The 16,158-nt window shown below is 46.9% G+C and overlaps 1 protein-coding gene across 1 annotated transcript in view; it reads left to right on the forward strand.

Moving 5' to 3' along the window:
• The window catches only part of hspg2 (heparan sulfate proteoglycan 2), a 76,264-nt gene that overhangs the window by 46,477 nt on the left and 13,629 nt on the right, over positions 1-16,158 (forward strand). The window contains 23 exon segments of the mRNA XM_027011987.2: positions 65-154; positions 458-688; positions 805-918; positions 1,089-1,216; positions 1,467-1,553; positions 1,645-1,703; positions 1,954-2,118; positions 3,773-3,883; positions 5,124-5,224; positions 5,410-5,590; positions 8,300-8,359; positions 10,009-10,131; positions 10,663-10,815; positions 11,143-11,225; positions 11,228-11,287; positions 11,470-11,547; positions 12,908-13,043; positions 14,435-14,586; positions 14,717-14,846; positions 15,031-15,174; positions 15,324-15,458; positions 15,551-15,732; positions 15,824-16,019. Of these exon segments, the coding sequence (XP_026867788.2) occupies positions 65-154; positions 458-688; positions 805-918; positions 1,089-1,216; positions 1,467-1,553; positions 1,645-1,703; positions 1,954-2,118; positions 3,773-3,883; positions 5,124-5,224; positions 5,410-5,590; positions 8,300-8,359; positions 10,009-10,131; positions 10,663-10,815; positions 11,143-11,225; positions 11,228-11,287; positions 11,470-11,547; positions 12,908-13,043; positions 14,435-14,586; positions 14,717-14,846; positions 15,031-15,174; positions 15,324-15,458; positions 15,551-15,732; positions 15,824-16,019 (2,899 nt within the window).

The raw sequence follows: 16,158 nt of genomic DNA on the forward strand, positions 1-16,158 counted from the left end.
ACCCAAGCGATGCTGAGTCTCCTGTTAATAATAAACATCCTAACCATGTAATTCTTATTTCAAGGGTAACGACATCACCCTGGTGGCCCGACAGGACTGGCGAAGAGGGCACGGGACAAGAGAGTCCCGTGACTTTGAGATTGTCTTCAGAGAGGTGAGAAACGTCGCCTGTTTTCCATTTACGGTTTCCATTTAATGAACTTGCACATTGTAGTATTTATTATATGATATGTTTCCTTTATTGTTGCTTGTATGCAGCATGAAAAACGAAACCCCATTCAGTTGTAAGTGAATGATTTAAAAAGCCGGCTCAGTTTGTCTCCCTTGTGAATTGCAAGCAATGTTAACTATAAAAACTACAAAACAGCAACACATAGAAATGTGTGTGGTTATACGCCTTTTGTCCATGATCCTCAGTCCACTCGGAAGTGACCGCCTGTGTTCTCGTCTTCTGTAGGAGTACTGGCAGCGTCCCGACGGCATGCCAGCGACTCGGGAGCACCTGATGATGGTGCTGGCCGACCTGGATGACATCCTGATCCGAGCCTCCTACCACACGGAGATGCGCTCCTCCAGCATCTCGGGCATCAGCATGGAGATCGCCGTGCCAAGCTACACCGGCCTGGCTCAGGCTCTGGAGGTAGAGAAGTGCCATTGCCCGGCCGGGTACCAAGGCCTTTCCTGCCAGGTACGACACGCGTACTCGCGCGCGCGCGCACACATGTATGGACTAGTCAGAAATGCGGGTCTGTGAGTTCATTAACGCTGAGGTTGTGCACCTCCCTGTCTGGTTTGGCACTTTAGGACTGCGCGCCAGGTTACACCCGTACAGGCGGAGGGCTGTACCTTGGTCACTGTGAGCCGTGCGAGTGTAACGGACACTCAGACTCCTGCCATGCAGAGACAGGAATTTGCTCGGTATGGTGGATTACGATTACTTGTCTTCTGTGCATGTGTGACTGGCACGACTGGTCTAGGATTAAAGTCTATGAATGCCGCATAGTTGAATGGGCATACCAGTGGCTAATGAGAGACTACACTGGCTGTGTTTTTTCTGTCCTGATGTCTGCCTCTCCCCTCACTGACAGAGTTGCCTGCATAACACCATGGGGGAGCAGTGTGAACAGTGTGCACCAGGCTTCTTTGGAGATGCCACTGCCGGAACCCCCGAGGACTGCCAGCCCTGTGCCTGTCCCCACACTGACCTGGAGAACCAGTTAGTCTCAAACACATCATATTGAATCATATTCACTTACAAATCAAAGTTACTTACAGCAGTTTTAAAGTCCAGTCCATTACAGTGTATACATCTAATGTTCTAGACCCAGAGTCTGTAGCCATATTTCTGCATTTCCCAATTAGAGCTTCAAACACGTACACTCTGGTTTAAACTTGACTGTCCGTGCAACCGCAAATGCTGACTGGGCAGTTTAAGAGCAATTTCAACGAGGTGTATTCATGTGTAGGTTCTCCCCCACCTGTGAGAGTCTGGGAAATGGCGACTACCAATGTACTGCGTGCCAGCCAGGCTATAGCGGCAAGTATTGCGAGCGGTAAGTATCCTTGCGCGGTCTCATTTTGTACATGTATGTTTGCGTGGGACAAAGCAGACCTCTGATCCCATTTCCATTGCTCTGTATACAGCTGCGCACCTGGATATGTCGGAAATCCACAAAAGAGGATCAGATGCCAACCATACAACGGTGAGGCCAGAATTCCTTCTTTTGGTGTAAAAGGGTGCTTTATTCGAGTTTTCTCTTCCTAAATTGCTGAGTAAGATTAAAAGCTGGCTGGGGACTTTCTGTGGCAGCTGGATAAATCTAGACCCATGTCTGCCAGCAGGTGGCTCGGGTTTGAGACTTTATCATGTCCTGTGAGTGGGTGCGTGTTAAACTTGTGTGGATGACGGGGTGGTGTGTTTGGTGTGTTTGGTGTTTGGTGGTTTGGTACCAGCTGCTGCCTCTCTGGTGGTGAAGGTGCACCCGGAGAGGGTGCTGGTGTCCCCGGGCAGCCCGGTCACTCTCAGGTGCCAAGCGTCAGGAGTCACGCCTCACTTCTTCTACTGGACCCGCGACGATGGCCAACCTATCTCCAGCTCGGCTGAACGGCACAGACAAGGTGCAGCTCTCATGGCTCCGCAATTCGGTCTTTAGAATTGTTTCTTAATAAAAAAATTTAAAAACACAAAGAATAATATGAATAATTCAGCCAAACATAAAGCTATTGATGAAAGCTAAGTTTGGATTTTATGTTTAGCTTGCTGTGATTCACTGTTAGTTACACCATTATTCGGTGGAAGCGTCCACTCATTCTCACGGTGAAATAATTTTGCACTTGTGGCAGCACACATTTTTTAATAGTGTTGTCATTGAGATTTGGTCAGTAGTTACTTTTGACATTTGTAGTACTAGAAATACATACATTGGATTGCAGAGTGTGGAACCTGCTCAACTGAAACATATTTCACAAAAAAAACCCCAAAAAAAACCCCACAATACATTTGCACACAAAACATATGGAGGGGATTTTCTATACCTCATTTAAACATACATATCAGCCACTCATCAATTTGAGGCATTTAAAAAGCACACTATATTACTATAGAACTATTACAGATGTCGCATTCTAGATTTCATTGACTTCCTGTAAGATGTGGTGGATACTGGTGTTCTTTAGCTTTGATTAAGAAACACACAATGTTGTAGTGATGTTTTAGTGCTCACGGCTAGGGAACATGTACAGACACCATCTCTAAAGAAAGACCTTCAGACATGAAAATGTAAAGGTCCTGATATGGGCGTTGTCACGCTTCATTGGTCATCAGAGACAAAGAAGACTTAACCGATTGGCCACAAAAAGAGACATGTGATGCTTCATTTACATTTCTGCCTGGTCACAAACAGGTGGGGTACAGCTTCTAGCAGGGTCTAGCAGTCCTTGCATTATCCCTGTTCCACTGCAGCGATGGTCAGGCCTCTAGCATGTCAAGGTGTACTCCCTTACAAAGGCCGGAACAGGGACCCACACACACACACACACACACACACACACACACACACACACACAAACACGCATACACACCCACCCCCACACACACACACACACACGTACACACACACACACACACACACACACACACACACACACATACACACACACACACACACACACACACGCACGCATACACACCCACCCACACACACACACACACACACACACGTACACACACACACACACACACACACACACTCACACTCACACACACACACAAACACGCATACACACCCACCCACACACACATGCATATACACCCCCCCCACACACACACATACACACACACACACACACCCACATCTCACACATGAAGAACATCTCACACAGGTCTAGACTGTGTCGGCTAGTCCCAGTAATCCTCTGTGCTACAAGCACGTTTCTTTAGACTATCACAACTTTTTTTTCCCCGCTAAGACAGCTCATATTCCAGCTCCCATACTGAAACTGTTCCCGAATAAGTCGAGACGCTTTCTACAGGACTGTACAGTCCTGTAGAAAGCGTCTCGACTTATTCGGGAACAGTTCAGTATGGGAGCTGGAATATGAGCCGTCTTAACGGGAAAAAAAAAAGTTGTGATAGTTACGCAAATACAGGTGCACCGTTCTTCAGGTTGTGGTTGGTATGCAGCTAGTCCGACGGCTTGCTCTGTTTTCCCATCGCTCTCTGTGAGACGGAGATGCTTGACTGTGCTTCAGTGAACCCTTTTACTATCTGCAGGGGAGGAGCTACACTTCCTCAGCGTGCAGGCTTCTGATGCCGCCATCTACACCTGCACATGCCGGAACCAGCAACACACCAACCGGAGCCAAGCCGAAATCATCATAACAAGTGAGACAGACGGCTCCCATCTTATCTTTCTGTCTATGTATTTGTTTTTCATTTTTCTATGAGCCTGTCCATCTATTGACAGCAATATGCATACAGTATACCAGAATTATTCTGGAATTTTGTTATATCTAGATATATCTATCTGTTATATCTATATCTAGATAAACATATATAGGCTATTAGTGATTCTTGCATTGCTTTAAGGATACATCTTGCATTTCTGTAAGGATACAGAGACACCAAGGTGTAAAATTCAGTCGCGGGCTCACATGCATGACGTATGTCAGTCTGTTCGAATCCATAATGCACAGGCCTACTAGCCTAAAAGATTCACATGGTGTACCACAAAGTTCTGTTTTAGGCCCCTTTTGTCTTCTGTTATATACAGCCCATTTGACATGCAAGTCCCAGATTTAATAATGGTTTTCGTTTTTCCTACAAAGCTATACATTGGTTTTACATATACATATCAGTAGCACTGCTGTGCAGAACAAAAGACATAAAAACCAGCATGACTACAAACCTCCTGATAACTAGAAGTACTGATATGGGGTTATTAAGATTGCAGACAGTAAGGTTTTGTCCTTGACCGTAATGGTTTTAAGCCACTTCGCTACCACCAAAAGCTACAGTTAAGGATATAACCTTTGACCTGTTGCTTTTATTTATCTAAGCCGCTTAAGTAACGTCTCTGAAATTGCAAATTCTCCTCTGAGGTATAGAAGCCCAGGACATGCTAACTCATAACCACTAGCGCAGACTTACTGCGACTTGTTGGCCGAGTTCCCTGCTGTCTCTTTAAGTAAACTTCACGTCGCTCAAAGCGCAGCGGCGCACGTCCTGACTGTGGGGAAAATGGCAGGGCGGATTACTCCAGCCTTGTTCAATTTACGTTGTCTTCCTTTTGCGTTCCGCATTGACTGCAAAGCCATGCTCAGGATTTTCAAAGCCCTTAGCGGCCTGGCACCAGCATATCTCTGCCAATCTCTATAATTACAACCCAGGTCCTGTCAACTTTGCTTATATTACATCATAACTTTGCAGGCTTACTGCAAATCCCTCTTACAAATCGTAAGGTGAAATATCCGTCTCTTTCATAACTCCCACACTATAGGATTGCGTTCCTGGTTGACAATTTTTAGGCTGGTCCATCATTTTAAAACTACGGTTTTTGTTCTTTTATTTAAGAATTTCTTCTTTGCTGTAATGTGTTATGATACCATCTTTTCTTTCCCACTAGCCTCTCCTTCCAAACCCATCGAGGTGTTCATCGAGGAGCCCAAGGCTCAGACCGTGACGATAGGAGCTACAGTCAGCTTCATCTGCACTGCCAAGAGCAAAGTAAGACACTGCCGACGATGAAGTCCAGCTCTTTGGTCACTCCCAGTACACCTTTAAAGGGATTTGGTTATTTATCTCCACTTATTTTAATTTTGCTTATTTATGGTTACACCCTCCATAAGCCTTTATAAGCTATAGAGGAAACTGCCTCGATTGCCCTGCTGACTTGTATCGTCATGGCGCAGTTGCCCGCATACACCCTGGTGTGGACCCGAAGGGGAGACGGCAAGCTGCCCAACCGCGCCATGGACTTCAACGGCATTCTCACCATCCAGAAGGTTCAGCCCGAAGATGCCGGTGTCTACGTGTGCACCGGCTCCAACATGCTCGCCATGGACGAGGGCACCGCGGTCCTCTACGTCCCAGGTTCGTGACTGGCCACGCCTCTTCTACCCACCATCCTCTGAGAGCTCTCAAGTGCGACCTGTCAGTTCTGTCTCCTTTTTCCTGACCACTGCATGCCTCTGGCTTGGGCTGTGTCCTCTCTTGGGTCCTTGTGTGCTGAAGTTAACTCCTCGGCTTCAGCCTGTGGGCGGCGTAGCCCACAGTGCTGCCTGATGCATGCACGTTCATAACGCCCTTCGTTTCCTGTCCTGCTGTGAACTTTTCTCTGGGTTTTCTCTTACTTATCTGTCCTCTTCAGCTTTCTAACATCACCTGTGTCAATGCTTTCCTCTACAGGAAAACATACAGCTTGTGAATGATTATGTGCCTAAATTATGGTGATGAACAAGGAAAAATGAATTAAGCAATTAATTAGAACAAGAAAATGAGTTTAATTAATCATTTTGGTCTATCCATAGACCATATGGTCTATCCATTTAACTCGTAACATCATTTCAACTATGGGGACATAGGCAGACTTTTGTGTTTTCTGAGTTAAATATTGAATGAATAGGAGATCATAGCAGCTTCCCATTTTCTTCAAAGCCAGATACTTTTACACTGAAGAATAAGAGAGAAACAGACCTGCTACTTTAAATTTTATTACAACGCTTCCAGTGTTTTATAAACAGAACTTTCATGTTCGCTGTTGGAATCAAATATTTATTTAAACTGTTCCCTCCCATTCACCTTTTTCCCCATGTTGGCCAAACACCGACAGGCAGTTACATTAGGGTTTGGAGGAATGCCTGCATTTGAGCATTTAAGGAATGTGTGTAAAGGATTTTACTGTCATATAGTTTGAAATGTGCTTTTCACCTACATTTATCATTATTATTATTAGAGTCCAGTCTCACGGTGTCTTTATCTGGTCCAACAGTATTTAGAGCTGTATTACCTTCCTTCCTTTGTGGAATCCAGGAATCACCTACAGATGCTGGTGCTATAACACTGGTGTTGGGTTCCTTGCTGCTATAATAGTGTGGTGGTGGTGGTGGTGGTTCATGTATGCCTTGTTTCCGCTGGCTGTTGTTTCTAACAGGACTTTCTGGGAAGGTCTGACAGATACTGGGTCTGTCTTGAGGAGGCCCGATGAGGATAGGGGTTTGATAAGGTCACGGGACCAAATAGTAAAACTACTGGAACTCTTTGGCCAGTAATCGGACTGGATTTCTTCGCTTGATGCCCTCAAATCTGTGTGATTGCTATACCTGTTTTGTACAAATTACAATGAATGTTGTTTTTTCCTCTTCTTTTAATGGTGCTAACACAGCAAAATGCTGTCCCTTATGACTGTATTATACATCAAAAGACTGGTCATCTTTATACTGGTGGATATCCAGTTTACCCAGTTAAATATTATTTGAGCAGTGCAAAATACAACTCATTTCAAAAAAGTTTTTTTTTTTCTTCCTACATTAGTATTTTAAGAACTTTCTTTTGATTTCAGATGTATTTTTTATAAGTTGATTTTAAAAAACTGTTAACTATTAACAAAGACTTTTTAGCCAGTTACTGACATGGAGAACTCAAACCCGCAGTCCTCACATGAATGTTGTGTACTTGTGTGTTCATAAAGTAAATCTTTTACATTTTGTTTTTCCTTTTTTTTGTCTGTCATTTCAAACCCTTCACATAGTCATATTTTGGATTTCATGCCATATTTATGTTTGATTTTGATTTGAAATGTTTTTTTTTAAGATGCAAATGCACATTTTCTAATTTTACTTGAGTTTCTGTTTGTTTATTTGTTTTGCATTTCCGGTTGATATATTATGCATAAAATCAACAACCCATTATGGTGATTTGTTCTCTGCCAACCAATTAACTAGTGATCATTAAACTAGAATAAATGTTATTTAATTTTGTATAAGAAATGTTACCATGGTACTACTGTATCTTACGGGGAAAAATGATGTCCACTGCTTTTCGTGTGCCTTTTTACAAAGCTATACTGTGAAACGGATGTAAAGTGATCCTAACAGCCACATGAGCAGGTCTGATTAAACCAAAATGAGACCCAACCCTTTACCCTCCCTTAATGGATTTATAGTTGAGTATGAAGTCACTTCTTTTAAATAGACTTGGATCAGTCACAAGCTGTATTTCGAGACAACGAATTATTACTCTGCGTGTCCATGCCTTCATCCTTGCTTTGAAACTAACCTGCATGTTGCCATGGCGACTCTGGCGTGTTATAGTTTTTTTCCTTCGTGTGTGCATAGTGTTTCATAGTGTGCATTTGGAATGTGTTTTAATGTAACTGCACAGGAGAAGTTCCCTTGCTCACTAGGTGCCGTGGAAGTCACGCTGTGTTTTATGTTTCATTCGTCATAGCATCAGTGGCCCACAGTGGGCTTAGCCATACAGTTCAATAATCCACATCCAGTATCCCAATCAACAGCCTCCGATACCCTTAAGTGATTGTGGTAACTGTTGCGGTTTATGAATGGAAAATTTCCAAACTTCCGAACCATTTGTTAAAACTGAAATGGAATACAAACAAAGAGGCGTCTGCTGGTTGAGCGCCGCAGACTGACTCCGAGGCTCTGGAGTGGGATACGGTGTGCAGCGAGTGGGGGCGTCAGGATGGCTTCAACAGTACACCGGAGGCTGACCTTCCTCTCCGGCCTCGGGTTGGAAGTGCTCGTGAGACTCACTTGTCGGTGTTTGCCTGTCCCTCATTCACAGAGGGATCTAAGCCTGAGATGTTTTACACAGCCTATGAAATGTTTGAAGGACATAGACAGCGTAAGTCCGCATGCCTCCCTCTCATGCCAGGTGGCGAAGTCTCTCTCTCTCGCTCTCTCTCTCTGTCTGTCTCTCTCTCTCTCTTTCACGCACACTCTCTCACTCTTCCGCATGCTACCATCGTCCTCAGCATGGATGTGCCAGCTCAAGTAATGTCCCTGCAAGGTCAATATGTCAGCCTAAACAAAATACCAGTGTTATGATGAGCTGTTAAAAGCTTTGTCCCCTCCAAGTTTCATTTATGGCATTATAATTCAGGAATACTACATTTAAAGCTAATTCTGGCTACGTATTTCATTTCACATATCATTTTCCAAGGTTTTTTGATCACCTCCATCAGAGCACAACTATATTGAGTTGTTGACTTGCACACGTAATCATTACTTGACTTGACTAAGCTTTTGATTGGGCCTTTGGTACACTTCCACACACGGGAGACTCCTCTCTGTTGTTTCAACATAGTGTTTCGACTTGACCAACGTGTGATGCCCTTCAACAGAATTACCAACACTTTTGCCTTTTATTAGTAGTATTTGAAAAGACAGTTTGGAAGACTGGATGTCAAAGAAAACGGCAGATAAAGTAATTTCCTTGTTGCAGCAAATTCCAAAAGACTTACATCAAAGTTGCAAATAGCTCACGGCTGTAATGGTCACCATTACATCATGGGCTCAGACTCCGCAGTACATGAACGTAACTCATGACTGCTCATATTTTTGCACGCAATCTCTGGCCTGTGAAAAATGTGGCTCTGTACAGTGGCTGTGCACGAAAGGCTGTGAAGAAGCACAGCGAAACGATTAGATCTGTTTTGGGAGAAGAGCATCGGGGAATGTGTGGTCTGGTCAGCAGCTTCCGTAGGTGAGAACGGACAGGAGTCTCTCGTATGCTGTACACCTGCTCTTCCCTGCTTCAGACACGCTGGACTGAAGCAACGCACGTCACACCTCAGTAGCAACTGGGCTTCAAACATCATGCTGTGTGCACATGTTCTTGCGATGCAAAAATTGTCAACTCTCCACTGTTGAAACCCACTTCCAGCATAAGAAGCAGTGAGGCGTGTAGAGCAGAGCGAAGCCACGGTCTTTACTGTTTGTCCGAACAGGAAGAGGCCATGTGGACGTTCACACATTCGTGCATGTGAAGGATGTTGGCACGAGTGTCCGATTCAGAAGCCCGGGCTTGGCACAGCACGGTGGATAAAAACGCCGCTGTGCGTGCTACTGTCTTTCTCACTGGCCCCGTCGCAGGGCCCTTTTTTGCACAGCCGCTGGCTGTCCGCACGCTAGCATGTGCCACTCCTGCCGTCTGGGGTTACACTATGAAATGTTTCCAGTTTGAAAGAAATAGTCCCCCCCCGAGGAGTCTCGTCAAGTCTATATATCGAGTGCTTGCCTTCTTTTGAGGTCTTGCTTTATAACCCCTCCTCCTCAGTCAGTTAACGCCTCTGGGGAGTAACAGTTTATTTCTCCTGCTTTAGATCCTTAATGCTACCCATTTCACTCTGTTTTGAAGATACCCACAGGTAAGCAGCCAGACTCAAAACAGGAAGAATGCGTGGGTGGGGTTGGGGTTGGTGCTTGGGCGGGGCAGGGGTGCAGGTGGGACGGTGCTCTGTGCCCGATTAACCGCTCTGTGCCCCAACGCAGCTGCCCAGGGTGCTCAGCCTGTGGCCACGGTCCAGCCGCCCGTGCTCACCGTCCAGCAGGGCCAGCGTGCGGAGTTCCACTGCACTGCCACTGGCAACCCTGCCCCTGCAGTCGAGTGGACAGGTGAGACCTCACCGGGAGCCTGCCACGGAAGATACTTCACAGCTGACACATTTCATCCTCTGCTGTCTACAATTATTCTTTGTTGCTGTGATTAACATATACCTCTCTATATACTGCAGTATTATATATTCCATTAATTGCTATGATATAAAAACATGCTATTTGATGTATGTGAATGATGATGTCTTAGACTTTTGAGGGTTAAGAAGAGATACCATGTCAAAATTATATATTATTATTATGTGTCCTTGCCAAAAACCAAAATACTATCCAGCCAGGTAGAGCAGAGCTCTGTATGAGACTCCAAGAGTCTTTAAGTACCTGTGAAGGGTGTGCAAGGTATAGTTATTAGAGCTGCACTGACACGCCTCCAGCTCCTAGTGAAACTGTCAATCAGGGAGACACCTACTACACTGGGAATTATCTCTAATTTAGATTGGGGGCATTGGTAAATTGATTAGAAAACAGTTAAGGAGTTACGTTTGATTTATGTGGGGGAAGGGTTAACGGGAGTTGAACTCAATTTCCCAGGAGGCCCTGGGAACCGCATCAGCGGCAGTGCCGTCATCCGGGGCGGCATTCTCACCTTCCCCACCGTGGACCGTGCAGACGAGGGCCAGTACATGTGCCGCGCCCTAAACACACACGGCGAGCACACAGCACAGGCTGTTCTCTACGTGCACAGTACGTACACTCACACACATCTTAGACAGTAGGCTGTGAGCCTGGGTCACAGGAGAGGGTAACACTTTACTGTTACCGTGTACCTACACGATTAATTACAGCGTAATGCACCGGGCAATGGTGTGTAAACGTGGCATTCATATTCTGGACTTACATAAGAGAAAAAAGTGCATCAACGCTTACAAGTGTTCACAAGATACGAGCGGCGTATGGGTGCGTTACGTATAACGGCAGCGTAAGTGCAGCGCTGTAACGTAATCTGATACCTGGGGGGTTCCCCTCATCACCTGTGACTGGCCTGTGACTTCATCACCTGTGACGTTCCAGGCGCCAGCTTTCCCCACGTGCAGGTGAGCCCACAGCAGGTGGAGATCCACGAGGGCGACACGCTGAGGTTGTACTGCAGGGGCTGGAGGCACGCCCCAGCCCTGAACTCACCTGGAAGAGGAGAGGCGGCACGCTGCCCACGCAGGTGAGAGTCGGAACGGCGTTCCGCCCTTCTCATATATGCATCATGGTGGTTTGGAGGGCTTGTTTCCGCTGGAGGTGTTCCGTTTTTTTGACCGTTTCATCTCTTTCCCTTTTTTGTGTGTTTGTGTTTTGTTGTTTGTTTGTTTTGTTTTGGTCCAACTTGTGTCTTGACGTTTTGTTCAGGCCATACCTTCTCACGGTTTCCATCAGTTTAACTCGAACAGTCTTGATGTATTACAGAGACATATTGAAGAGCTGCAGGTCTGTCCATCTGTCTGGTGTCTGTCTCTCACCCCCCCCCTCACCCCCCCCCCCCCCCCCCCCACTGATTCCATCTGTTTGTCTCACTTTGCTCACCCAACACGCTGTCAACTAAGTGCATGTTTTTAAAAAAAAATCCGACACGTCATTGTTCATTTGCAGAACACTAATTAATAATTAATGCGCAGGTAAAAATGGGGTCTGATCATTCCGGAGAGATTTGAGAAAATAGCTTGTACCTATAAGGGAGACGAGCTCACGTAAGTTTGTATTGTAGCATCTAACCTTTTCTGTTTGTTTGGGGGTTTTTGTTGTGCTGAGTGGGGTGTGAAACTGCTAAGTCCACTCTGCCTCATCCTGCTGAGGGCTTTGATTTGTTTCTTTGTGGGCTGGTTTACGTGGCCGTCCAATGGCGCTGCAGAGCGTTTTCTGGGGTGCGCTCTGCTGTGCAGCCACGCAGAAATTCTGTGTGCTCTAGCAAATCTGGCGCGTCGAAGGCTGGCGAGCGGACTTGGACCTGCTCCACGCCACAGTCCAGACGCACTGACCTCGCGCTGACCTCGCACTGACACTCCAGCACGTCTGGCTGAGCAGATTTGTCACCAGGATTCCAGAGTGCCCCCAAAACAATCCCATCCCACCACTCTCACAGCAGGGACAGTGTCTGGTAAATCCCACATTAAGGGTCCGCCCCCTTCACGCCTCCCCCACCTAAACAGACAGGCTCCGCCCCTTCGCTCCGCCCCCTTCAACTTGCCTCTATTTCATGGATACTTCACTTTTTTCTGTTTTCTTTTGTTAAGCTACTGTCACTAATAATAAAATGGAAGGGGCCAGTGGTAGTGATGACATTTGGAACTGTTCCCTGTTTTTTTTATCGAGCATTTACATATATTTTTGTAAAAAAGCCAAAAACCAGAAAAGGAACAGGCATGAATGTGGGATTTCTCTACAACAGGACTACGTAGTATAGCGAGGGGCAGCGTACTAAACACAATTAGCTCCTCTAACCTTGTCACGCTGTAACATTTCTGTGCGCTCCCACCACATTATTAACTGCAGTCGGCGATGTTTCGTTGTTCACGTCTTATACGGTACGTGAGATGTGGGCTTAGCAACACAGCGCAAATCAAAAGCACACCAGTAAAACCAGCTGCTTTCGCAGCTACCCCGCCGATCCGTGTGTTTGCGTGATCTGCGCACCTGTCGTCCCGCTCGGGTGAAACGAGGTAAGAATGGACGTTGCAGCCGACCCTGGATGCCTCTTCATGTGACTAACTGCAGTGCGCTGTGGACAGATGTGTTTAACGCGAGGTTTGGCGCGCTTAAACCGTCCATCCCCCCCGGGTAACGTGTGCAGGCAAGCACGGAGCGCACGGACTTCGGCACGCTGCTCATCCCCAACGTCACACTGGCGGACGCTGGCACGTATCTGTGCGTGGGCACCAACGCCATAGGCTCCTCCGAGGCACCCATCAGGGTCACTGTGATCAAAGGTAAGCGCACCCACCCACTCACCACCCCACCCCACCCCGACCGTGTTTAGCAACACGGCTGGCTCAGACACTGGTGGAAATTAAAAATGCTACTCGTGCATGAAAATCCTGTGAAAAAAAGGCTGACGAGTTGAATCTCTAAGTACAACTGTATAAAGTTTTCGAAGCATTTTAAATACAGTACTTTCTGGAGAAGAGAATTAACTAAAAAATAGCTCGGAATGAAAGAAATGTATGTCATATATTTGTAAATGCTTAAAAAAAACTTTTTTGAAAGTATTTTTAAAAAATAATTGTATTAAATTATTTTTTTATTAAATTATCTAAGTTACACAGAACAGATTTAGGGAAGGTGATTATAGTGTGTGCAGGGGAGGGGGAGGGTGACCACATCTGGCCTTTATCAGAGTGTGCAGGGGAGGGGGAGGGTGACCACATCTGGCCTTTATCAGAGTGTGTGCGTGTGCTCTGTGGTCTCCAGGGCATTTGTGGTCTTTAGACCTGATCTGAGCCCATTTTCTTTTATTAAAAGTTTCTGAAACGCAGAGAGAGTTTGTTTGTTAGATTATTTATGTTATTATGCCATTCGGAGCATGAGCTAAATGTTGACTTTGACCTGTGAGTATTGTTGATTTATTGATGTATTGATTCATTATTTAATTGATTGTTTTTGATTGATTCATTCATTCATTCGTTCATTCATTTGCCTTTTAACAATACCTTCACATAAAGTGGAAGTTAAGAGTCCAGCATCGTTCTAATACAGAATGAACAGAGAACAAAAGCATCATTTAAAGAAGAAGATAACCAGATGTGAGCTGCAGATAAAGTGAAGTCTGTTTGCACACACATAATCCACAATGTAATAACAACACACGTTTTAGAGATTAAAGCGAATATGTTCAGCTGAAGGCTTTTTTTTACTAATTTTTCACTATGTCTGTTGCTAATTTGCCTTTGGGGTGAATTCTGTGAAATTTAAAGAAAAGAAAAGCTTTGATCCTGGGCGGTTAAAACATATTAGTCAGCGTGCCCATCCGCTGTGGGCAGACTAATCAGAGACTCCGGGATTCCTCGTTATAACGCACTCTGCGTCACTGCCAACCTATAGGAGCGCCTTCCAGCGGACGTGCCTTTTTATGGGTTTTCCATGGCTGGAATCGAATTAAGCTGATTAGTCATAGTTTGTGCAACCATCGTTATCTCAAAAAAGAGATGGAACACAAAATTCGCATGGGTTTTTCGCCACCAGCACAACAGGCTAACGTTTCCATTTTTCAAGATACATGAAAAAACCCTTAGTCCTTGATCTTCTAGCTGTATAACTGTCGTGTTCTGCGAAAGTGCTTCCTCAAAGGGTCAAATGTCCACTTTGTTAAACCCGCACGTAGGAGAGACCGCCGCCAGTGTGATCACCATCCAGCCCTCCATTGCCTCGGTGGTGGAGGGAGAGATGCTGGACCTGAACTGCATTGTCCCGGGAGACCCTCCACCTTCTGTCACGTGGAGCAGAGCCAGTGGCCACCTCTCCTCCTTCCACCAGGCCTGTCCCCACCTCATACACCCTGTTCACAGTTTGCTTTGGCCTATTGTAAGTATTTTATCCTAATAGGTGTCACACTAGTGACTGAGAACGATATTGTGTGTGTGTGTGTGTGTGTGTGTGTGTGCAGGTTTTAGGAACGCAGCTGCGCATCCTGAGAGCCTCCCCCGATGACTCGGGAGAATACATCTGCAGGGTGGTCGGAGGCCCGCATGTCCGTCAGGCGTCCGTGTCCGTGTCTGTCACCTCTGAGTCCTCCCGTAAGCTCCGCCGTCATTCAAGAGCTCCACAGCTCCAGGGACAAAAAAACAAACCAAAAAAACGCATGCATGTGTCTGACGAAGGACAGCGCTTAGACAAACGCACCTGAACCACGGGGTGATCAGAGTGTTTGTTGTGCTTGTGTCCCGCTGCTGACCGTGGTTTTCTGGCCCCCTGGAGAAGGTCTCCAGAGCCCCATCATCTCCATCGAGCCCCACAGCGCGGCTGTGCGGCAGGGCGAGGCAGCCAGCTTCCGGTGCCGTGTGCACAGCGGGGCCCAGCCCGTGCGTTTGGAATGGAAGTTTGCCAGCGACCAGCCCCTGCCAGGTGCGGCCCCCTCTGGAGCACAGAATGCTACCAACACGCATGGCCTTTCAAATACGGTTTGCTGTTTTGGTTGGGGGTGTTTTGCATTGAGTACCGTTTTCGGAACGCTTTGAATAACTCGGGTGAATAACTCGTGGCTGTGGCCTTAGATAACGTGAAGATCGGCCCAGATGCCTCGGTGATCACCATCGCCAACGCCCAGGCCAAGAACCAGGGCACGTACCGCTGCGTGGCCAGCAACCTGTTTGGAATCACCCACAGCATCGTGTCTCTGGTTGTAAGAGGTATGATACCTTCAACCCTTGTCAGCTTTCTCCTGTGCAGACAGCAATGGTCTCACAGCACTGTGACAACTCTGTTGTCATTTCCCCATCAGAGTCCCCCAGGGCCACAGTGACCCCCGCAGGGCCCGTGCACGTGACAGTGGGCAACCCCATTAACCTGGAGTGCCAGGCAGCCGGAGAACCGCGACCCTCCGTTACCTGGCACCGGCTGGACAATGCCCGCAAGACCGTGCTGACCAGCCCCGTTCCCGCAGAGTCCAACGTGGTCCTGCAGGTCTGCGGCCGTCTGCCGCCCCGCGCCGCACACCGCGGTCAGCGCTCTTAGCAGCGGACTCCCTAAAGCGTTTCGTTCTCCCCTTCCTCAGATCTTGGTGGCGCGGCCCGAGGACAGCGGCACCTATGTTTGCGCGGCGCAGAACAGCCAGGGCAAGACGGAGACGAGCGTGGAGGTGGTGGTGGAAGGAGGCACGCAGGTGCCCACCGTGCCCCTCGCCAACGTGAAGGAGCCCCTGATGATTGTAGTGGAGGGCGCGACCACCACCCTGCAGTGCGATGCCCACGGTACGCACGCGTGGTCTCCGCACCGCCAATGTCAAACGTGTTTTTATCTTTTTATCTGCCGGCTGTTCGACGTTCCGGAGCCGTTTATAGTGATGGCGTCTGCGTTAACGAAAAAAATGCCATGCAAATAAAACCGAAT

The sequence above is a fragment of the Electrophorus electricus genome, chromosome 22 (assembly GCF_013358815.1).
Source record: "Electrophorus electricus isolate fEleEle1 chromosome 22, fEleEle1.pri, whole genome shotgun sequence".
In the NCBI taxonomy this organism is placed as follows: Eukaryota; Metazoa; Chordata; class Actinopteri; order Gymnotiformes; family Gymnotidae; genus Electrophorus; species Electrophorus electricus.